The sequence below is a fragment of the Ranitomeya imitator genome, chromosome 7 (assembly GCF_032444005.1).
Source record: "Ranitomeya imitator isolate aRanImi1 chromosome 7, aRanImi1.pri, whole genome shotgun sequence".
NCBI classification, from domain to species: domain Eukaryota; kingdom Metazoa; phylum Chordata; class Amphibia; order Anura; family Dendrobatidae; genus Ranitomeya; species Ranitomeya imitator.
In genome coordinates this window covers 219463551-219490861 of record NC_091288.1, presented here as the reverse complement: position 1 = coordinate 219490861, position 27311 = coordinate 219463551, and the positions used below count along the sequence as shown (strand labels likewise).

The 27311-nt window shown below is 50.4% G+C and overlaps 1 protein-coding gene across 2 annotated transcripts in view; it reads right to left on the bottom strand.

The window, feature by feature from the left end:
• The window catches only part of STX1B (syntaxin 1B), an 84419-nt gene that overhangs the window by 40299 nt on the left and 16809 nt on the right, over positions 1-27311 (bottom strand). Inside the window, exon 1 of one of the 2 annotated variants that reach the window (XM_069735047.1) lies at positions 25309-25428. The exons of the other annotated variant lie outside the window; for it this stretch is intronic. Coding sequence (XP_069591148.1) covers positions 25309-25338 — 30 coding nt within the window. The 5' untranslated portion in view covers positions 25339-25428. Of the gene's footprint in view, positions 1-25308; positions 25429-27311 lie in introns of those variants that run through there. 2 annotated transcript variants of the gene reach the window in all.

Genomic DNA, 27311 nt, shown 5'->3' with positions numbered 1-27311 from the left:
CAGCGGTGACTCACCGCTGTGGCTGTGCTCTGCTTTCACTTTACGGCCAGCAGTCAGTGCAGGAGCAGACGGCAAGGGACAGACAGCTGAATGTAAGTATGTACTGTTTGTTTTTTTACGCTGGTAACCAGGGTAAACATCGGGTTACTAAGCGCGGCCCTGCGCTTAGTTACCCGATGTTTACCAGCGAAGACATCGCTGAATCGGCGTCACACACGCCGATTCAGCGATGTCAGCGGGACCTCAACGATCAAAAAATGGCCCAGGCCATTCCGACACGACCAGCGATCTCACAGCAGGGGCCTGATCGCTGGTACGTGTCACACATAGCGAGATCGCTACTGAGATCGCTGTTGCGTCACAAAACTTGTGACTCAGCAGCGATCTCGCTAGCGATCTCGCTATGTGAGACGGGGGCTTAAGTGTGAACTCCACCGCTACCAGCTAGGCAAGTCACGGAGTAACAGTGTTCTGTCAATGGTAAAAATTTCAGTGGGTCTTTCCAACCTAACTGTCTCTAATCCTAATCTCAAGACCTGTCCTAAATCGATGAAGTTGTTAGCAGACCCACTATCAATGAAAGCTACCGCTGATAATGATTGTGGTTCTGCAAAAGTAGTTCTACATTCAGAAGTACTTTATCTGAGGAGTAAAAGGTACCTGGAAGTCTGGGTGACCTCCTCGACAATCATGCAGACTTAGGCATTTTCCTGAAGACCTGCTTGATGGAGGACGTATCGAGCAGTCCTTGAGAAGATGCTCAGTGCGACCACAGTAGAGGCAGAGTCCGAGATCACGCCGACGTCTCCTATCAAGTGTCTGAGAGCTGGCAGCTTCAACTTCCATCGGTCCACCTGAGGTAAGTGAACAGATTCGGGGGAAATTACCAAAATCGCCAGCCGCTTATCACGCCTCTTCGGAATTCTGTGATCCAATCGAATGGTCTCCCCCAAGGAATAGGGTAGAGTATGCAGAGCCAGAGTGTCCTTAAGAGCATCCAAATGCCCTCGGCAAAATTGACAAGTAAGAGCCATATCATTCCACAGAACTTCAGTGGGCCATTGCCAGAACTCGGTACTATACTCTACGGTGAAGTACCTACCCCACGTGAGATTCATGATCTTTGCCTACGCAACACGGACTCTGTCAGGTTCGTCGTATATTAACCCTAAGATGTCAACAGATAACCGTTCTGTGTCTTGGGGGAGGGGGTTTGGACAACGAAAATGCCAAGTTGGAAGATCCCCTCGCAGTAAGGACGCTTTTATTCCCACCCACTGGGACTCAATCCCTGATTACAAGTGACGTAGGGTAAAAAATAACCTACAGCTCTCCCTAAATACCCTATAATGGTCTGTCTGCCCTGAAAATTGATCAGGAAGGGCCAATACTGGTTCAGGAGAAACCAACTGCACATCAGAGGATACTGACGTCCCACCCACTGCTGGCAGTGGAGAGTAATGAGATGTTTTCAACCAACTAATTATCTGACCCTGCTACTGATATTGTGACTATTCCAAGACTCCAATATTCCTTAGTCAGATCCTGAATCATCTGCGTCAGATTCGCCACCTGGTCACAGAGAGTGTGAACATGATCCCTACTGGCTAAAACGACGAATGCATGGGCCAACTGTAATGTGGCGCTGAGTCACTACTCGCGACAAGCCGTGAGATTGAGTAGTCTAGAGGTCCGAGGTCAAAAGCCAGGAGGGTAGATCATAAACAGAGGAACGAGACAAAGGAATAGTCAGGGCACAGTCCGAGGTCAGAATTCCAAGAAGGTAGCGGCTCATGACAAAAGGAGGAACGAGACAAAGGAATAGTCAGGGCACAGTCCGAGGTCAGAATTCCAAGAAGGTAGTGGCTCATGACAAAAGGAGGAACGAGACAAAGGAATAGTCAGGGCACAGTGTGAGGTCAGAATTCCAAGAAGGTAGCAGCTCATGACAAAAGGAGGAACGAGACAAAGGAATTGTCAGGGCACAGTCCGAGGTCAGAATTCCAAGAAGGTAGTGGCTCATGACGAAAGGAGGAACGAGACTAAGGAATAGTCAGGGCACAGTCCGAGGTCAGAATTCCAAGAAGGTAGCGGCTCATGACAAAAGGAGGAACGAGACAAAGGAATAGTCAGGGCACAGTCCGAGGTCAGAATTCCAAGAAGGTAGCGGCTCATGACAAAAGGAGGAACGAGACAAAGGAATAGTCAGGGCACAGTGCGAGGTCAGAATTCCAAAAAGGTAGCAGCTCATGACAAAAGGAGGAACGAGAGAAAGGAATTGTCAGGGCACAGTCCGAGGTCAGAATTCCAAGAAGGTAGCGGCTCATGACAAAAGGAGGAACGAGACAAAGGAATAGTCAGGGCACAGTCCGAGGTCAGAATTCCAAGAAGGTAGTGGCTCATGACGAAAGGAGGAACGAGACTAAGGAATAGTCAGGGCACAGTGCGAGGTCAGAATTCCAAGAAGGTAGCAGCTCATGACAAAAGGAGGAACGAGACAAAGGAATAGTCAGGGTACAGTCCGAGGTCAGAATTCCAAGAAGGTAGTGGATCATGACAAAAGGAGGAACGAGACAAAGGAATAGTCAGGGTACAGTCCGAGGTCAGAATTCCAAGAAGGTAGCGGCTCATGACAAAAGGAGGAACGAGACAAAGGAACAGTCAGGGCACAGTCCGAGGTCAGAATTCCAAGAAGGTAGCGGATCATGACAAAAGGAGGAACGAGACAAACGAATAGTCAGGGCACAGTCCGAGGTCAGAATTCCAAGAAGGTAGCGGATCATGACAAAAGGAGAAACGAGACAAAGGAATAGTCAGGGCACAGTCCGAGGTCAGAATTCCAAGAAGGTAGCGGATCATGACCAAAAGGGCTAAGCAAACAGATGGTCAAGGCACATCCAAGGTCGAGAAACAAAGATGAGAATACCAGACAAGGAGCACAGAGGACACACTTCATGAGTAAAACTACAATTGGAGGAAATCTAAGGCAGAGAGCTGGTTAAATAGCCGGGTAATTACTAAGAATGGGAGACACATAAAGGAGGCCTCGAAACACCCTGGTCCTGATTGGACGGCTAAACTGTCACTCCAGACAGTGACAGCTCAGCACGCCACGGCATCCAATTGGACGGTGGGGCTGTCCATCACCCTACTGACAGATCAGCACACCATTGCCCAGGATTGGACGGCAGAACTGTCACTCACTGGGTCCAGACACTCAGATAGGAGGAATTGTAACAGCTGCATTTTCTAAAATAAGTGGTCTAAACTCACCATTACATGGGGCTGCTGGCAGCCAGACCTGCGGCGGCTGTCTAGAGTGAGCAATGCCAACAATCATGGCGGTGGCCACACGTGTACGATCACTCTCTGGTGAAGTGTGGGAGGTGTCTGGAATCACTGGATGTTATAACACTATTATACCTGTCCTGTAATAAACAGCAGTAGTTGTTAGTACCGGAAGACGTGTTGTGTAATATCTACTCGCCCACCAGCCGCAAGACTAGTAATAATCAGCGGGCACTTCCCTCAGCCGCACATTACGCCCTGCGCCGAGCTCTCTGTGATCGATGGAACGGATCTCATCGTGACGAGCGCATTAGAAAATGTAAATATTTCATCAGCCTCCGATGCCCCCAATAATGGCTTACACTAACGAAGTCGAGGACGGGGGAGATGTCTGTATGTACGGCAGATACCGTCACAGCACGACCCCAGGTTATTACAGCACTGTCACATCCCGTCCTGATAATATCCGGTCAACGATCCCTGTACATTATCTACTATATAATTATCTAAGGGTCACTTCCATCTGTCTGTCTGTCCTTCTGTCACGGTTATTCATTCGCTGATTGGTCTCGCCAGCTGACTGTCATGGCTGCCGCGATCAATCAACGACGGGTACAGTCTGGAAGAAAATGGCCGCTCCTTACTCCCCGCAGTCAGTGCCTGTCGCCCGCATACTCCCCTCCGGTCACCGCTAACACAGGGTTAATGCCAGCGGTAACGGACCGCGCTATGCCGCGGGAAACTCACTCCGTTACCGCCGCTATTAACCCCGTGTGTCCCCAACTTTTTACTATTGACGCTGCCTATGCGGCATCAATAGTAAAAAATGTAATGTTAAAAATAATAATAATAAAAAAAAAAAACCTGCTATACTCACCCTCCGTAGTTGCTCGCGCCGGCCGCCAGCTGCCGTTACAGGTTCCGGTGGCAAAGATGGTATCGGAGAAGGACCTGCCATGACGTCACGGTCCTGCGCTCATACCAACCCTGGGACCGGAAGCTGCCATGGACTACAAGGGGCCCTCGGAAAGGTGAGTATATGTTTATTTTTTATTTTTAACCTGTGACAAACCTGGCTGGGCAATGTACTACGTGACTGGGCAATACACTACGTGACTGGCCAATATACTACGTGGCTCTGTGCTGTATACTACGTCACTGGGCAATATTCTACGTGGCTGGGCAATATACTACGTGACTGGGCAATACACTACGTCACTAGGCAATATACTAAGTGACTGGGCAATATACTACGTGACTGGGCAATATACTACGTGACTGGCCAATATACTACGTGGCTCTGTGCTGTATACTACGTCACTGGGCAATATTCTACGTGGCTGGGCAATATACTATGTGGCTGGGCAATATACTACGTCACTAGGCAATATACTAAGTGACTGGGCAATATACTACGTGACTGGGCAATATACTACGTGACTGGGCAATATACTACGTGACTGGGCAATATACTACGTAGCTGGGCAATATACTATGTGGCTGGGCAATATACTACGTGACTAGGCAATATACTACGTGGCTGCGCAATATACTACGTCACTAGGCAATATACTACGTGACTGGGCAATATACTACGTGACTGGCCAATATACTACGTGGCTGGGCAATATACTACGTCACTGGGCAATATTCTACGTGGCTGGGCAATATACTATGTGGCTGGGCAATATACTACGTCACTAGGCAATATACTAAGTGACTGGGCAATATACTACGTGACTGGGCAATATACTACGTGACTGGGCAATATACTACGTGACTGGGCAATATACTACGTAGCTGGGCAATATACTATGTGGCTGGGCAATATACTACGTGACTAGGCAATATACTACGTGGCTGCGCAATATACTACGTCACTAGGCAATATACTACGTGACTGGGCAATATACTACGTGACTGGCCAATATACTACGTGGCTGGGCAATATACTACGTGGCTGGGCAATATACTACGTGACTGGGCAATATACTACGTGGCTGGGCAATATACTACGTGGCTGGGAAATATACGTGACTGGGCAATATACTACGTGGCTGGCCAATATACTACGTGGCTCTGTGCTGTATACTACGTCACTGGGCAATATTCTACGTCACTGGGCAATATTCTACGTGGCTGGGCAATATACTATGTGGCTGCGCAATATACTACGTCACTAGGCAATATACTACGTGACTGGGCAATATACTACGTGGCTGGGCAATATACTACGTGACTGGGCAATATACTACGTGGCTGGGCAATATACTACGTAGCTGGGCAATATACTATGTGGCTGGGCAATATACTACGTGGCTGCGCAATATACTACGTCACTAGGCAATATACTACGTGACTGGGCAATATACTACGTGACTGGCCAATATACTACGTGGCTCTGTGCTGTATACTACGTCACTGGGCAATATTCTACGTGGCTGGGCAATATACTACGTGGCTGCGCAATATACTACGTGACTGGGCAATATACTACGTGACTGGGCAATATACTACGTGACTGGGCAATATACTACGTGGCTGGGCAATATACTACGTAGCTGGGCAATATACTATGTGGCTGGGCAATATACTACGTGGCTGCGCAATATACTACGTCACTAGGCAATATACTACGTGACTGGGCAATATACTACGTCACTGGGTAATATACTACATGACTGGGCAATATACTACGTGGCTGGGCAATATACTACGTGGCTGGGCAATATACTACGTGGCTGGGCAATATACTACGTGGCTGGGCAATATACTACGTGGCTGGGCAATATACTACGTGGCTGGGCAATATACTACGTGGCTGGGCAATATACTACGTGGCTGGGCAATATACTACGTCACTGGGCAATATTCTACGTGGCTGGGCAATATACTACGTGGCTGCGCAATATACTACGTCACTAGGCAATATACTACGTGACTGGGCAATATACTACGTGACTGGGCAATATACTACGTGGCTGGGCAATATACTACGTGGCTGGGCAATATACTACGTGACTGGGCAATATACTACGTGGCTGGGCAATATACTACGTGGCTGGGCAATATACTACGTGGCTGGGCAATATACTACGTGGCTGGGCAATATACTACGTGACTGGGCAATATACTACGTGGCTGGGCAATATACTATGTGGCTGGGCAATATACTACGTGGCTGCGCAATATACTACGTCACTAGGCAATATACTACGTGACTGGGCAATATACTACGTGACTGGCCAATATACTACGTGGCTCTGTGCTGTATACTACGTCACTGGGCAATATTCTACGTGGCTGGGCAATATACTACGTGGCTGCGCAATATACTACGTGACTGGGCAATATACTACGTGACTGGGCAATATACTACGTGACTGGGCAATATACTACGTGGCTGGGCAATATACTACGTAGCTGGGCAATATACTATGTGGCTGGGCAATATACTACGTGGCTGCGCAATATACTACGTCACTAGGCAATATACTACGTGACTGGGCAATATACTACGTCACTGGGCAATATACTACATGACTGGGCAATATACTACGTGGCTGGGCAATATACTACGTGGCTGGGCAATATACTACGTGGCTGGGCAATATACTACGTGGCTGGGCAATATACTACGTGGCTGGGCAATATACTACGTCACTGGGCAATATTCTACGTGGCTGGGCAATATACTACGTGGCTGGGCAATATACTACGTGGCTGGGCAATATACTACGTCACTGGGCAATATTCTACGTGGCTGGGCAATATACTACGTGGCTGCGCAATATACTACGTCACTAGGCAATATACTACGTGACTGGGCAATATACTACGTGACTGGGCAATATACTACGTGACTGGGCAATATACTACGTGGCTGGGCAATATACTACGTGGCTGGGCAATATACTACGTGGCTGGGCAATATACTACGTGGCTGGGAAATATACGTGACTGGGCAATATACTACGTGGCTGGGAAATATACTACGTGGCTGGGCAATATACTACGTGGCTGGGCAATATACTATGTGGCTGCGCAATATACTACGTCACTAGGCAATATACTACGTGGCTGGGCAATATACTACGTGGCTGGGCAATATACTGCGTGAATGGGCAAAATACTACGTGACTAGGCAATATACTACGTGGCTGGGCAATATACTACGTGACTGGGCAATACACTACGTGACTGGCCAATATACTACGTGGCTCTGTGCTGTATACTACGTCACTGGGCAATATTCTACGTGGCTGGGCAATATACTATGTGGCTGCGCAATATACTACGTCACTAGGCAATATACTACGTGACTGGGCAATATACTACGTGGCTGGGCAATATACTACGTGGCTGGGCAATATACTACGTGGCTGGGCAATATACTACGTGACTGGGCAATATACTACGTGACTGGGCAATATACTACGTGACTGGGCAATATACTACGTGGCTGGGCAATATACTACGTGGCTGGGCAATATACTACGTGGCTGGGCAATATACTACGTGACTGAGCAATATACTACGTGGCTGGGCAATATACTACGTGGCTGGGCAATATACTACGTGGCTGGGAAATATACGTGACTGGGCAATATACTACGTGGCTGGGCAATATACTACGTGGCTGGGCAATTTACTATGTGGCTGGGCAATATACTGCGTGACTGGGCAATATACTACGTGGCTGGGAAATATACTACGTGGCTGGGCAATATACTACGTGGCTGGGCAATATACTATATGGCTGCGCAATATACTACGTCACTAGGCAATATACTACGTGGCTGGGCAATATACTACGTGGCTGGGCAATATACTGCGTGACTGGGCAATATACTACGTGAATGGGCAAAATACTACGTGACTAGGCAATATACTATGTGGCTGGGCAATATACTACGTGGCTGGGCAATATACTACGAGCCTGTGCAATATACTACGTGGCTGGGCAATATACTACGTGGCTGGGCAATATACTACGTGGCTGGGCAATATACTACGAGCCTGTGCAATATACTACGTGGCTGGGCAATATACTACGTGACTGGACAATATACTACGTGACTGGGCAATATACTACGTGACTGGGCAATATACTACGTGACTGGGCAATATACTACGTGACTGGGCAATATACTACGTGACTGGGCAATATACTACGTGACTGGGCAATATACTACATGACTGTGCAATATACTACGTGGCTGGGCAATATACTACGTGACTGGACAATATACTACGTGACTGGGCAATATACTACGTGACTGGGCAATATACTACGTGACTGGGCAATATACTACATGACTGTGCAATATACTACGTGACTGGGCAATATAGTACGTGACTGGGCAATATACTACATGACTGGGCAATATACTATGTGACTGGGCAATATACTACGTGGGCTGGGCAATATACTACATGGACATGCATATTCTAGAATGCGTTAGAATTGGGCCACCATCTAGTATATAATAACCAGCGCTGACTGATCCGTCCTGATAATAACCGGTCATTGATCCCTGTACATTATATATAATAACCAGCACTGACTGATCAGTCCTGATAATATCCAGTCAGTGATCCCTGAAAATATAACTAGTAGTTAAATGGATAACCCCCTTTAAACAGATATTCACCAGGCACGTTACTTAACAAGGAAAACTCTTCCCATTTCATGCTATCAGCAACGGCACCACATGGAAGAGAAATGTCACAATGTCACCTGAGAAAGATGATAATTCCTTTACACAAGAAAAGTGAAGGCCTACAATGTGCCAGGATCCAGGCTGAAAAATATGGACCCTTCTGGGACTTTGTACTGAGGAAGGATGAGGCCAAGAGAACTGATGTAACTGATGGATTCAGAACTATACGGTGTTACTGTATGGTGAGGAGGACAATGAAGAATGCACAGTGCCTAGAGTGGTGGTGGCCATGTCCTTATGGGGGGGCACATGAACTGCTGGTGTCGGGGGGTTACATGTCATTGATGGGACCTTGAATTCACAGATCCGCTGCTCTATAGTGACAGAGAAAATGTCGCCATCAGTCCGAGCCCTCGGAAGACGAGAACTTTTCCAACATGATCCAAACCACAGATCTGCTGCATTTCTGAAGAAGAACAGGTAAAGTTGGTTCAGTGAGATATTCGAAGAGGGTGTACTCATTTATGCCAAGCTCTGTGCATTCAATATAATAACTCTGGGCTGATAAGATCTGGTCATTAGATCTGTACATTATATTAACCCTTCGATGTCTGTACACGATACGAGATCCACCCGAAGACCGATTAGAATGACAACAGGGAGTAAAGACCCCCGGGAACAAATGGAGGCCGGAGAGGAGGACGAGCACGTCTCTGCGCCTTTGTCTCTGGCCGCTGCCGCGCTCTTATATCTGCATTCTGTCGGAGTGTTAGCGTTCTCTAACGTGTGCAATGCACCAGGCTGAGACACAACGGCGGAAAATGCAAGCGGCAGGAGAGACAATCACACACCAGATGATGTATGGCAGAGGAAGAAGGGAAAAAACAATGGGAGGAAGAACCAGAGCAATGGAGGAAAATCAGCATGGAGCAGAAGAAAAATGGCGCAGGGCAGAAACCCATCAGTATGAGACACGAGGGGAGCGGTGATACCGGGAGGAACGCTCTCCAGCACACGGCCCCGTGGTCACCGCTCCTCCTTCATTCACACTCTGTCCTGCACAATCTCCATCAATCCCAAAAATCATGGGGTCAGGCACGTTTCTTCAATGCTGCCCTAATGATCTGTCAATCAATATTTTGGCTGCTCTGATATCTGGGAGGACAGAGGGGCCGGGGTGAGAGGTCCCAGAGGACCACCGCAGCTGATCAGTAATCAATACACAGGGACAGGGCACCACAACACGGCCGTGCTTCATCAGATGCCATCAGTGGCCCTTTTTCTGTACTGATCGCTAGGATCCTTAATAAGACAGCTGCTCCGTCCGGGTGGAGATACGAGGACCACCAGTGACCCGGACTCAGGCCCCCCACATCGGACCACTGACTCGCTCATGAAAATGAATCATTATGGACGCTAAAAATTCAGGATTAATCAGAAAAACATTAAGGCTATGTGCACACGTCCAGAATTGCCGCAATTGTGCTGCGGGTAAAACGCATGCGGAATTGGCATGCGTATTCCCGCTAAACACTAGCGTTTTACAAGCGTAATTAGCTTGCAGAATGCCAGCGTTTTCCAATCGATCTGTAGCATTGCTTGGAAAACAGATTGACAGGTTGGTCACACTTGTCAAACATACGCAGCATCAATAGTAAAAAGATAGAATGTTAAAAATAATAAATCGTGATATTCTCACCTTCCGGCGTCCCCTGCAGCCTTCCTGATCCTTGCGATGGTCTCGGAAGCCTCCGTTCCCAGTAATGCCTCGCGGTAACGACCCCAGAATTTTTCACTTTTTTTTGCGTTTTTTTTCGTGATAAAACCGCAAAAAAAAAAAAAAAAACGCATACATTAAACATCCTATTATTTGAATGCAATCCGCAATTTTTGGGCACATTTTGCATTTTTTTTCCGCGGCGGAATCGCATTCCGGAAAAAAAAATCGCAGCATGTTCATTCTTTGTGCGGAATCGCAGGGATTCCGCACACATAGGAATGCATTGATCCGCTTAGTTCCCGCATGTGGCTATGCCCACCATGCGGGAAGTAAGCGGATCATGTGCGGTTGGTACCCAGGGTGGAGGAGAGGAGACTCTCCTCCAGACCCTGGGAACCATATACATGTAAAAAAAAAAAAAAAAAAGAAATAAAATAATAAATCATGATATTCTCACCTTCCGGCGTCGCCGGCAGCCTACCCGCTGCCTCGCGATGCTTCCGTTCCCAGTAATGCCTCGCGGCAATGAGCTGTGATGACGTAGCGGTCTCGCGTGATGCTGCGTCATCTAGGGTCATTGCTGCGAGGCATTACTGGGAACGGGAGCATCGCGAGGTGCGGGAAGGCTGCAGGGGATGCCGGAAGGTGAGAATATCACGATTTATTATTTTTAACATTCTATTTTTTTTTACTATTGATGCTGCATAGGCAGCATCAATAGTAAAAAGTTGGTCACACTTGTCAAACACTGTGCTTGTGTGACCAACCTGTCAATCGCTACAGATCGCTTGGAAAACGCTAGCATTCTGCAAGCGAATTACGCTTGGAAAACGCTAGTGTTTAGTGGGAAAACGCATGCCAATTCCGCATGCGTTTTAGCGGCGGCACAGTTGTGGAATTGCCGCGGAAATTCCGGACGTGTGCACATAGCCTTACTTGAATGTGTCCCATCCTCACTTTGTTTCTGAGTTCTGCGGGCATTACCGTATTTTACATCATCCAAACATTTTTGACTAATTCTTCACGTGCAACTTTCCCATAATGTGGCTAAACCTACACCATTTTGTTTTTCTTTAATTTTCGGCTCAGATTAAGACTAATGCTAAAACTCAGGATCATGAAACGTTTTTCTCTAAAAAGTCCAAAAATATTGAAAGACTAATAAAAAAAAAAAGCCTTTTTTAATTTGTAATGAATTTATCAAACATATTGCGCCATATTTTAAGAATTTGGCAAAAAAAAAAAACCTGGGAAACAGAGATGGAACAATGAAATTGATGAATCCAGGGATCTAAGGTCCATTCTGTATATGGAAAAGTAAAAATAACGCGCCATTCGCCAAATAAAGCGAACAGAATACGAGACAAAGATTATTTGAACATGGAAGCCAATGGGCAGCGTAGGACAAAATACCTCAGGACACCGGAAAATGGCCATTTATTTCCATTCACGGTCACAAGAGCAGGTTGTCAGAGCGCCTCTGTATATGACAGAACAGTCAGGGGCTTGATACGCGGATAAACATGGCCGTGTCTGACATATTAGCGCCATTTTTCTGTCACAGACTGCTACTACGATCGGCGAGTCTGTGCGCGCGGCGTGTGTCCCTCACGTAACGCACAATGAGCGCCGGTAACGGCCTCCGCTTATGTAATTTCATTGCGGCTGTTCAGAAAAGTCACATTAATTTTACGCTCTGTGACTCCGGGCACAGGGAAGAAGAATGAAGCGGGCAGAATAGATTTCACCAGCCTTCCATTAGTGCGTGACGTTCAATTAATTAGCGAAACACCTTCATTTACCGCCCCCGTCCCCCTGGTGCTGTAGTGGCGTCCCGGGAGCTTGGCCAGACTTGTGCCGAGACGCCATAGTAGAAGAGGCACACGACAGTGATTTACCGCGCCGACCCCCATCCTGGACGCGGCTTCCCAGAGAGACCCTTGTTATTTAACGTCCTGCCAGCTACATGCCTCGACCACTGCTCTCCTTACAAACGCCCGACATTAATCTTAGCAGTGAAGACGTTAATTCCGGGACAGGTCAAAAAGAGATGGCAAATCCATAAATTCTGCACGTACAGTCACACAAACTGGTGGCCCTACAAAATCTGATAATAATGCTGTAAGCAAAAAGGATCTGAGAACCAATTCAAAATGGCCGCCAGGTCAGCCATGTTCTTCACATTTTACCTCACAATGATGCTAAACACCTCAGAGCTCAGTCAGCTGTCGTAGGGGAGTGGTGTACGAATGGCGGCCGCTCTCCCCACTCAGAGGAAGACCTTTCTCTAGATGCGAACCAATCATTTTCCTGAGCGACATTTTGCTGTCACAATTCAATTCACTTTCCAGTTTATTTTCCCGCCTTTGCAAATTGTCTGAGGCCTTGTCAGCACCTTGGCCGATGCTCGTCATGAAACCTGAGGCCTACAGAAGACTCATCAACCACAAACCCTGCGCAGCTTATGGTTACCATGGCAGCAGGTGGCCTAATAAAGGCACCCTCGCCGCCATCTTGGTTCTCCAACGAAACCCAGAACATGATATTCTGCAATATAGGGAATTCATCCTATTTTTAAAAAAATAAAAAATAAATATACAAACATATACGGTAATCATACATTTTAATCCTAAATTAAATATTCTACGAAACTATTAAATTCATTTATCTCTACGATAAATTCTGCAGAGAAAAAGAAAACTCGAAACGCAAAAATTGCTGTTTTTTGTTGTTGCTGAAACTGCACAAAAAATGTAATAAAAGCCATAAAAGTCGCAGTGTATGGGCCTCAAAATGGTATCAATGCAAACTACAGCTCATCCCCCAAAAAACAAGCCCCATCGTCAGAAAAAATCAAAAGTTCAAGGGTTCAAGAACAAAGTTGCACAAAAATTTTTTTTTTTTTTTGTGTTTCAAATTTCCAAATTTATTTTCACCACTTAACGTAAAACAAAAACATACAAATTAGGCATTGCTGCAATCGTTGCACCTGGGTATTTGTATTTTTTTTACCGCAAGATTAAGATCATAATACAAAAATAGTAGAATTACGCTGCACTGCAAGTGTAGTGGGTGTATATGGTCGACATACTTGTATTCTGTGACCCTGCGGTACACCGCTGCGTGATCCCACAGTACACCCCTCTGTGACTCCTCGGTACAACCGTGACCCCACAGTACACAACTCTGTGACCCCACGGCCCATCACTGTGATCCCGCATTGTACTGTTCTGTGACCCCGCAGTACCTCGCTCTGTGACCCCGTATGTAAACCGCTGTGACCCCACAGTACACTGCTCTATGACCCCACGGTACACCATGACCCCACAGTACACCATGACCCCACAGTACACTGTGAACCCACTGAGACCCTGCAGTACACCGCTGTATGACCCCATGGCACACCGTGACCCCGCAGTACACCGTTGTATGACCCCACGGTACACCGTGACCCCGCGGTACAGCACTCTGTGAACCCAGAGTACACCACTGTGATCCCGCGGTGCACCATTCTGTGATCCCCACGGTACAGCACTCTGTGACCCAAGAGTACACCACTGTGACCCCACAGTATACCGCTCTGTGACCTCGCGGCCCACGCAGTTCACTGTTCTGTGACCCCGCAGTACCCCACTCTGTGACCTCATGGTACACCGCTCTATAACTCCGTGTGCACACCACTGTGACCACACCACTGTGACCACACGGTACAGCACTCTGTGACCCCAGAGTAAACCGCTGTGACCCCACAGTACACCGCTGTGACCCCGCGGTGCACCGCTCTGTGACTCCAGAGTACACCACTGTGACCCCACGGTACAGCACTCTGTGACCCCAGAGTACACCACTGTGACCCCGCGGTGCACCGCTCTGTGACTCCAGAGTACACCACTGTGACCCCGCGGTGCACCGCTCTGTGACTCCAGAGTACACCACTGTGACCCCACGGTACAGCACTCTGTGACCCCAGAGTACACCACTGTGACCCCACAGTATACCGCCCTGTGACCCCGCGGCCCATCACTGTGATCCCGCAGTTCACTGTTCTGTGACCCCGCAGTACACCGCTCTGTAACCCTGTGTGTACACCACTGTGACCCGGCGGTACAGCACTCTGTGACCCCAGAGTACACCGCTGTGACCCCGCGAGACGTCATCTGGGCAGTGCACTCGTACGCGGTATCCTTTACAGTGATTACGGTAATAAGCATGGCTCCTGCAGTATCCGGGGTAAAACTGCATTGAAACCTCATCTATGTCAGATCCCATGTTACACCGCAATACGGATGACATCACGAGTCCCAGGGTGACCGCACGGAAAATTCACCAGATGGAGGATGACACAGATAAAACTCATCTCACAGACAGATGATAAATGTCCTGTAATCATTCTGAAAACTGAGGATGGGAAAACACAGAGATCTTCTTCCCGCATAGAAGTCAGTGACTCTACTGCCTGTGCAAGTGTCAGTGACTCTCTTCTGCCTGTGCAGGTATCAGTGACTCTCTACCGCCTGTGCAGGTATCAGTGACTCTCTACCGCCTGTGCAGGTATCAATGACTCTCTACCGCCTGTGCAGGTGTCAGTGACTCTCTACCGCCTGTGCAGGTGTCAGTGACTCTCTACTGCCTGTGCAGGTGTCAGTGACTCTCTACTGCCTGTGCAGGTATCAGTGACTCTCTCCTGCCTGTGCAGGTGTCAGTGACTCTCTACCGCCTGTGCAGGTATCAGTGACTCTCTACCGCCTGTGCAGGTGTCAGTGACTCTCTCCGGCCTGTGCAGGTATCAGTGACTCTCTACCGCCTGTGCAGGTATCAATGACTCTCTCCTGCCTGTGCAGGTGTCAGTGACTCTCTACTGCCTGTGCAGGTATCAGTAACTCTCTACTGCCTGTGCAGGTGTCAGTGACTCTCTACTGCCTGTGCAGGTGTCAGTGACTCTCTCCGGCCTGTGCAGGTGTCAGTGACTCTCTCCAGCCTGTGCAGGTGTCAGTGACTCTCTCCGGCCTGTGCAGGTGTCAGTGACTCTCTACTGTCTGTGCAGGTGTCAGTGACTCTCTACTGTCTGTGCAGGTGTCAGTGACTCTCTACTGTCTGTGCAGGTGTCAGTGACTCTCTCCGGCCTGTGCAGGTGTCAGTGACTCTCTCCTGTCTGTGCAGGTGTCAGTGACTCTCTCCTGTCTGTGCAGGTGTCAGTGACTCTCTCCGGCCTGTGCAGGTGTCAGTGACTCTCTCCTGTCTGTGCAGGTGTCAGTGACTCTCTCCTGTCTGTGCAGGTGTCAGTGACTCTCTCCTGCCTGTGCAGGTGTCAGTGACTCTCTCCTGTCTGTGCAGGTGTCAGTGACTCTCCTGTCTGTGCAGGTGTCAGTGACTCTCTCCGGCCTGTGCAGGTGTCAGTGACTCTCTCCTGTCTGTGCAGGTGTCAGTGACTCTCTCCTGTCTGTGCAGGTGTCAGTGACTCTCTACTGTCTGTGCAGGTGTCAGTGACTCTCTCCTGCCTGTGCAGGTGTCAGTGACTCTCTCCTGTCTGTGCAGGTGTCAGTGACTCTCTCCTGTCTGTGCAGGTGTCAGTGACTCTCTCCGGCCTATGCAGGTGTCAGTGACTCTCTCCTGTCTGTGCAGGTGTCAGTGACTCTCTCCTGCCTGTGCAGGTGTCAGTGACTCTCTCCTGCCTGTGCAGGTGTCAGTGACTCTCTACTGTCTGTGCAGGTGTCAGTGACTCTCCTGTCTGTGCAGGTGTCAGTGACTCTCTCCGGCCTGTGCAGGTGTCAGTGACTCTCTCCTGTCTGTGCAGGTGTCAGTGACTCTCTCCTGTCTGTGCAGGTGTCAGTGACTCTCTCCGGCCTGTGCAGGTGTCAGTGACTCTCTCCTGTCTGTGCAGGTGTCAGTGACTCTCTCCTGTCTGTGCAGGTGTCAGTGACTCTCTCCTGCCTGTGCAGGTGTCAGTGACTCTCTACTGTCTGGGCAGGTGTCAGTGACTCTCCTGTCTGTGCAGGTGTCAGTGACTCTCTCCGGCCTGTGCAGGTGTCAGTGACTCTCTCCTGTCTGTGCAGGTGTCAGTGACTCTCTCCTGTCTGTGCAGGTGTCAGTGACTCTCTCCTGTCTGTGCAGGTGTCAGTGACTCTCTCCTGTCTGTGCAGGTGTCAGTGACTCTCTCCTGCCTGTGCAGGTGTCAGTGACTCTCTCTATTTGACCCCATCCTAGTAGACCTGTGACGGCAGCTCGTCCCTTTAAGGATAATTCCACCTTAATGTAGTGCTTCTCGTGTCTGAGTCACTCTCGCCCTCCGGTACTTTACAGGGCGAGATGGAGAGAGTGCTAATACCGGCTCTACATCGCTGGATAATTATCTGCTAATTGCCACCAAATACATGAGCCAACCCCAGATATCAGGTCACCAAAGGCCACAAAGCGTCATCACACCGTCCACATTGCAGAACCACACCCTGCGTATGAGGACGGGGCTTCAGAAGATCTCACCAACCAAACCAGGCTTCCCACAAGCCAGGACAACTAGACCCGAATGGTACAACTAGATCTCCTGTGTGTAGACAATGGATCCACTCCCCAGCCACACAGGGATCCATCACACACAGAAGCGGATCACGGGATCACCGACGACACGTGACACAAATCAGACCGTAAAACGTCAAAATACAACCGCAATACGTGTGTGAACGTTCAGAAGTGAAGTCGTGTGCTGAACCAACCACGCTCACACACACCGTGTCATACAACCAAAGCCTGCGTGTTCTCTGCATCACAGGCCCCAAGTCCATATCCACACACAGGGCACACTGCACACACACAGAGCACACTGCACACACACAGGGCACACTGCGCACACACAGAGCACACTGCACACACACAGGGCACACTGCGCACACACAGAGCACACTGCACACACACAGGGCACACTGCATACACACACAGGGCACACTGCACACACACACACAGGGCACACTGCACACACACACAGGGCACACTACATACACACACAGGGCACACTACATACACACAGGGCACACTGCGCACACACAGAGCACACTGCACACACACACAGAGCACACTGCACACACACAGGGCACACTGCACACACACACAAGGCACACTGCACACACACACAGAGCACACTGGACACACACAGGGCACACTGCACACACACACAGGGCACACTACATACACACACAAGGCACACTGCATACACACACAGGGCACACTACATACACACAGGGCACACTACACACACAGAGCACACTGCACACACACAGGGCACACTGCACACACACAGAGCACACTGCACACACACAGGGCACACTGCGCACACACAGAGCACACTGCACACACACAGGGCACACTGCGCACACACACAGAGCACACTGCACACACACAGGGCACACTGCATACACACACAGGGCACACTGCACACACACACACAGGGCACACTGCACACACACACAGGGCACACTACATACACACACAGGGCACACTACATACACACAGGGCACACTGCGCACACACAGAGCACACTGCACACACACACAGAGCACACTGCACACACACAGGGCACACTGCACACACACACAAGGCACACTGCACACACACACAGAGCACACTGGACACACACAGGGCACACTGCACACACACACAGGGCACACTACATACACACACAAGGCACACTGCATACACACACAGGGCACACTACATACACACAGGGCACACTACACACACAGGGCACACTACACACACACAGGGCACACTGCACACTGCACACACACACAGAGCACACAGGACACACACAGGGCACACTGCACACACACACAGGGCACACTACATACACACACAAGGCACACTGCATACACACACAGGGCACACTACATACACACAGGGCACACTACACACACAGGGCACACTACACACAGACAGGGCACACTGCGCACACACAGGGCACACTGCGCACACACACAGAGCACACTGCACACACACAGGGCACACTGCACACATAGGGCACACTGCACACACACAGGGCACACTGCACACACACAGGGCACACTGCACACACACAGGGCACACTGCACACACACACAGGGCACACTACATACACACACAGAGCACACTGCACACACACAGGGCACACTGCACACATAGGGCACACTGCACACACACAGGGCACACTGCACACACACAGGGCACACTGCACACACACAGGGCACACTGCACACACACACAGGGCACACTACATACACACACAGGGCACACTGCATACACACACAGGGCACACTGCATACACACACAGGGCACACTGCACACACACAGGACACACTGCACACACACACAGGGCACACTGCACACACACACAGGGCACACTGCACACACATACAGGGCACACTGCACACACAGGGCACACTGCACACAGAGCACACTGCACACACACAGGGCACACTGCACACACACAGGGCACACTGCACACACACACACAGGGCACACTACATACACACACAGGGCACACTGCATACACACACAGGGCACACTGCACACACACAGGGCACACTGCATACACACACAGGACACAATACATACACACAGGGAACACTACACACACAGGGCACACTGCACACACAGGGCACACTGCATACACACAGGGCACACTACACACACAGGGCACACTACACACACACAGGGCACACTGCATACACACAGGGCAAAATACACACACACAGGGCACACTACATACACACAGGGCACACTACACACACACAGGGCACACTACATACACACAGGGCACACTACACACAGGGCACACTACATACACACACAGGGCACACTGCACACACACACAGGGCACACTGCATACACACACAGGGCACACTGCATACACACACAGGGCACACTACACACACACGGGGCACACTGCATAAAAACAGGGCACAATGCACACACACAGGGCACACTGCACACACACACAGGGCACACTGCATACACACAGGGCACACTGCATACACACAGGGCACACTACATACACACACAGGGCACACTGCATACACACAGGGCACACTGCATACACACAGGGCACACTGCATACACACACAGGGCACATTGCATACACACACAGGGCACACTGCATACACACAGGGCACACTGCATACACACAGGGCACACTGCATACACACACAGGGCACATTGCACACACACACAGGGCACACTGCATACACACAGGGCACACTGCATACACACACAGGGCACACTGCATACACACAGGGCACACTGCATACACACAGGGCACACTGCATACACACAAGGCACACTGCATACACACACAGGGCACACTGCATACACACTGGGCACACTACACACACAGGGCACACTGCACACACACAGGGCACACTGCACACACACAGGGCACACTGCACACACACAGGGCACACTGCATACACACAGGGCACACTGCACACACACACAGGGCACACTGCACACACAGGGCACACTGCACACACACAGGGCACACTGCATACACACAGGGCACACTGCATACACACACAGGGCACACTGCATACACACAGGGCACACTGCATACACACAGGGCACACTGCACACACACAGGGCACACTGCACACACACAGGGCACACTGCATACACACACAGGGCACACTGCATACACACAGGGCACACTACATACACACAGGGCACACTGCACACACACAGGGCACACTACATACACACAGGGCACACTACATACACACAAGGCACACTGCACACACACAGGGCACACTGCACACACACAGGGCACACTGCATACACACAGGGCACACTACATACACACAGGGCACGCTGCACACACACAGGGCACACTGCATACACACAGGGCACACCACACACACAGGGCACACTACATACACACAGGGCACACTGCATACACACAGACCACACTACATACACACACACAGAGCACACTACGTACCCACACACAGAGCACACTACATCCACACACACAGAGCACACTACATCCACACACACAGAGCACACTACATCCACACACACAGAGCACACTACATCCACACACAGAGCACACTACATACACACACTGGGCACACTACATACACACACAGGGCACACTACATCCACACACAGGGCACACTACACACACCCACAGAGCACACTACATCCACACACACAGAGCACACTACATCCACACACAGAGCACACTACATCCACACACTGGGCACACTACATACACACACACACACACAGAGCACACTACGTACACACACAGAGCACACTACATTCACACACACAGAGCACACTACATCCACACACACAGAGCACACTACATCCACACACAGAGCACACTACATACACACACTGGGCACACTACATACACACACAGGGCACACTACATACACACACAGGGCACACTACATCCACACACACAGAGCACACTACATCCACACACACAGAGCATACTACATACACACACTGGGCACACTACATACACACACTGGGCACACTACATACACACACTTGGCACACTACATACACACACTGGGCACACTACATCCACACACTGGGCACACTACATCCACACACACAGAGCACACTACATCCACACACAGAGCACACTACATCCACACACAGAGCACACTACATACACACACTGGGCACACTACATACACACACAGAGCACACTACATACACACACTGGGCACACTACATACACACACAGGGCACACTACATCCACACACACAGAGCACACTACATTCACACACACAGAGCACACTACATCCACACACACAGAGCACACTACATACACACACTGGGCACACTACACACACACACTGGGCACACTACATACACACACAGAGCACACTACATACACACACAGGGCACACTACATACACACACAGGGCACACTACACACACACACTGGGCACACTGCATACACACACTGGGCACACTACATCCACACACAGAGCACACTACATCCACACACACAGAGCACACTACATCCACACACACAGAGCACACTACATCCACACACAGAGCACACTACATACACACACTGGGCACACTACATACACACACAGAGCACACTACATACACACACTGGGCACACTACATACACACACAGGGCACACTACATACACACACAGGGCACACTACACACACACACAGGGCACACTGCATACACACAGAGCACACTACATTCACACACACAGAGCACACTACATACACACAGAGCACACTACATCCACACACAGCACACTATGTCCGCTCACAGTCTGCATTCTGATCACACACAAGTCATTAGTCTCCCTCTGGAACATGTGCTCTGCAGCTGTCCGCCTGGCGCACACACGCACACATATGAATGAACCAAAGTGATGAATGACGGGAGTCAATGAATGAAGACAAAACTACACACAAAGTAGTGAACACAGAATGACACATTACAATCCACAATATGGTAACACACGCTGAGCACATACACACTAATTCCATACACGCCCATTGACCAGATATACTCACTCATCCCAACTGATGACACACTAATCATACACACTGATCAAATACACACAACAATAATACACATGGTGATCAAATATGCACACACACACTAATCATATACACACATTGACCACATACACAAACACTAATCACATACACACTGGACACACCAATAATATTTTAGTCCCAGCACACACTGGTCACACACACTAGTCACACACACTGGTCACACACACTAGTCACATTACACACCAGTCACACACACTAGTCACACACACTAGTCACATTAGACACCAGTCACACACACTAGTCACACACACTGGTCACACACACTAGTCACATTACACACCAGTCACACACACTTGTCACATTAGACACCAGTCACACACACTAGTCACATTACACACACTAGTCACACACTAGTCACATTACACACCAGTCACACACTAGTCACACACACTAGTCACATTACACACTAGTCACACACACAATAGTCAAATTACTGTACACACCAGTCACACACACTAGTCACATTACACACCAGTCACACACACTAGTCACATTACACACAATAGTTAAATTACACACTGGTCACACACACAGCGCCTCGCACACAGAGGAAGGTGAGACATACAGCAGTTTCACACACACGGGTTGATGACACACACAGCGGCATCGTACACATGGGTCGGTCATGCAGACACACGGTGGGTAACACACATGGGTTGGTAACTCACACAGCAATCTTGCACACATGAGTTGGTTACACACACATTGGTTTCACACACACACGGGTCGGTCACACACAGTGGTATCTCACACACAGCGATCTCGCACACACAGATTGGTCACACACAGTGGTCTCACACACACATAGCAGTGTAACGTACACACACCGGTGTCATGCACACACAGTGGGTCACACAGCGGTCTCGCACACACGGAGGGTCACACACACAGCGGTCTCGCACACAGAGGGTCACACACACAGCCGGTCACACACACAGAGAGCCACACACACAGCGGTCTTGCGCACACACAGCAGTCTCGCGCACACGGCAGTCACACACAGTGGTCACACACAGCGGTCTTGCACACACAGCAGTCTCAGACACAGCGGGTCGCACAAATGAAGGGTCTCGCACACACACACAGTGGTCTTGCACACACACGGAGGGTCGCGCACGCAGCAGTCTCACACACACACACAAGGAGGGTCTCGCACACACGGAGGGTCTCGCGCAGCAGTCTCACTCTCACACAAACACACACGAGGGTCTCGCACACACATTGGGTCTCGCACACACAGTGGTCTCACACACACGGAGGGTCGGACACACAGTGGTCTCTCGCACACACACACGGCGGTCACACACATGGAGGGTTTTGCGCACACACATGGAGGGTATCGCACACACACGGAGGGTCTCGCACACACACGGAGGGTTGCACAAACAGTGGTCTCACACGGAGGGTCGCACACACAGTGGTCTCTCACACGGAGGGACTCGCACACACACACGGTGGTCACACACATGGAGGATTTCGCACACACACACGGAGGGTCTTGCACACACAGTGGTCTCACACTCGGAGGATCTTGCACACATGGAGGGTCGCACAGACACAGTGGTCTCTCACACGGATGGTCTCGCACACACACACACGGAGGGTCTCACACACACGGAGGGTCGCACACAGTGGTCTCTCACATGGAGGGTCTCGCACACACACACGGAGGGTCTCGCACACACAGTGGTCTCGCACACGGAGGGTCTCACACACACAGAAGGTCTCGCACACACTCAGTGGTCTCTCACACAGAGGGTCTCACACACGGAGGGTCTCGCACACAGAGGGTCACGCACACACAGAGGGTCTCGCACACACAGAGTGGTCTCTCACACGGAGGGTCTCACACATGGAGGGTCTCACACTCGGAGGGTCTCGCACACACACACACGGAGGGTCTTGCACACACAGTGGTCTCACACTCGGAGGATCTTGCACACACGGAGGGTCGCACAGACACAGTGGTCTCTCACACGGATGGTCTCGCACACACACGGAGGGTCTCACACACACGGAGGGTCGCACACAGTGGTCTCTCACACGGAGGGTCTCGCACACACACACGGAGGGTCTCGCACACACAGTAGTCTCGCACACGGAGGGTCTCACACACACAGAGGGTCTCGCAGACACAGAGTGGTCTCTCACACGGAGGGTCTCACACACGGAGGGTCTCGCACATACAGAGGGTCTCGCACACACAGAGTGGTCTCTCACACGGAGGGTCTCACACACGGAGGGTCTCGCACACAGAGGGTCTCGCACACACAGAGTGGTCTCTCACACGGAGGGTCTCGCACACACACAGTGGTCTCTCACACGGAGGGTCTCGCACACACACACGGAGGGTCTCGCACACACAGTGGTCTCGCACACGGAGGGTCTCACACACACAGAGGGTCTCGCAGACACAGAGTGGTCTCTCACACGGAGGGTCTCACACACGGAGGGTCTCGCACATACAGAGGGTCTCACACACACAGAGTGGTCTCTCACACGGAGGGTCTCACACACACACAGAGGGTCTCGCAGACACAGAGTGGTCTCTCACACGGAGGGTCTCACACACGGAGGGTCTCACACACACAGAGGGTCTCTCACACGGAGGGTCTCACACACGGAGGGTCTCGCACACACAGAGGGTCTCGCACACACAGAGTGGTCTCTCACACGGAGGGTCTTGCACACACACACGGAGGGTCTCGCACACACACGGAGGGTCTCGCACACACACAGTGGTCTCTCACACGGAGGGTCTCGCACACACAGAGGGTCTCGCACACACAGAGTGGTCTCTCACACGGAGGGTCTCGCACACACACAGTGGTCTCTCACACGGAGGGTCTCGCACACACACACGGCGGTGACACCCAGCGGGCGGGGGGCTGTCAGGATGCTGCACGGTGAGGCTCCCCTCATAAATCAGTCAGACACAGACCCGCAGTGCACCCTCCTCACCCCTCCCTCCCCCGCCCTCCTCCTCCTCCGCGCTGCCCACCCCACCCCCGGGGCCACATGCCGGGCTGGGGGTCTCGGGGCCACACACGGGGGGCGCTGCTTACACTCCTCAGCTCCTGGGTCCGGTCCTTCATGCTTCTTCCTTCCTGCGGGCACTGACGATGGTGACTACTCCCCCCTCACTGCTGCAGAGTCCGGGGGGGCGCTGGTGCCGGGGACGGTGCGGGCACACGGGAGCCCGGGGACGGGGCGCTGCGGGCACGGGGGCGGCGGGCAGCGGCAGCTCGGAGCGCGGGCAGCAGCGGGCGGCGGAGGATGCGGCGGAGGACGCGGCTCTGCTGCTCTGGTGCTGATGCTGCTGCTGCAGACGAAGATGCGGGAGAAAGAGACAGAGCGGAGATCCAGAGCGCATGCGCCGAGTGCAGGGGCCCCGGGGGATCACGGGAGTTGTAGTCTCACCAGCCTCAGCATCTGCAAAGCATATGGCCAGGAATAGATATCTGGGAGCTATGTATATCCAGCCTGGGGATAAATATATACATATATATATATATATATATATATATATATATATATATATATATATATATATATATATATATATATATATATATATATATATATATACAGGGGGGATAATTATAGACACCACCAGGCCTCCACACACCAAGGCACAGAGAGGTCACCGAGAGGAGATCAGGAGCCATTGCCTGTGGTCTGCAGAGACAGAGGGCACAAGACATGGAGGCCAGGACACAATCAGGTCACAGGGAGATCCTCAGGATACAGAGATCACCAGATCACAGGATACAGAGATCACCGGATCACAGGACACAGGGATCACCAGACACAATAATCACCAGATAGAGATCACCAGACACAGGGATCATTGGATACACAGAGATCACCGGATACAGAGATCACTAGACACAGGGATCACCAGATACAGAGATCACTGGATACACAGATCACAAGACACACATCACCAGATCACCTTATACAGGGATCACCAGATACTAGGATCAACGGATACAGAGATCACCAGATCACTGGATACAGAGATCACTGGATACACAGATCACGGGACACAGAGTTCAACGGATACAGAGATCACCAGATCACCAGACACAGGGACCACCGGATACAGGGGTCACTGGATACACAGATCACTGAACACACATGTCACCAGATCACCGGATACAGAGATCACCAGACACAGAGATCATCGGATACACAGATCACCGGATACATTAAACACCAGACACAGAGATCACCAGATCACCGGATACAGAGATCACTAGACACAGGGATCACCGGATACAGAGATCACCAGATCACGAGAAACAGGGACCACCACATACAGAGATCACTGGATACACAGATCACCAGACACACATGTCACCAGATCACCGGATACAGGGATCACCGGATACAGAGATCACCAAATCAGCGGATACAGGAATCACCAGACACAGGGATCACCGGATACAGAGATCACCAGATAGAAAGATCACCAGATACAGAGATCACTGGATACAGAGATCACCAGACACAGATCACCAGATACAGAGATCACCAGACACATAGATCATCGGATACAGGAATCACCAAACACAGAGATCACTGGATACAGAGATCACCGGATACACAGATCACCGGACATAGAGATCAACGGATACAGAGATCACCAGATCACCGAATACAGGAATCACCAGACACAGGGATCAACAGATACAGAGATCAACAAACACAGAGATCAAAGGATACAGAGATCACTGGGTACAGGAATCACCAGACACAGGGATCACTGGATACACAGATTATCGGACACAGAGATCATCGGATACAGAGATCACCAGATATAGGAATCACCAGACACAGGGATCACCGGATACAGAGATCACCAGACACAGAGATCACCGGATACAGAGATCACCAGACACAGAGATCAATGGACACAGATCACCGGATACAGGAATCACCAGATACAGAGATCACCGGATACACATATCACCGGACACAGAGATCAATGGACACAGAGATCACCAGATCACCGAATACAGGAATCACCAGACATAGGGTTCACCGGATACAGAGATCAACAGAT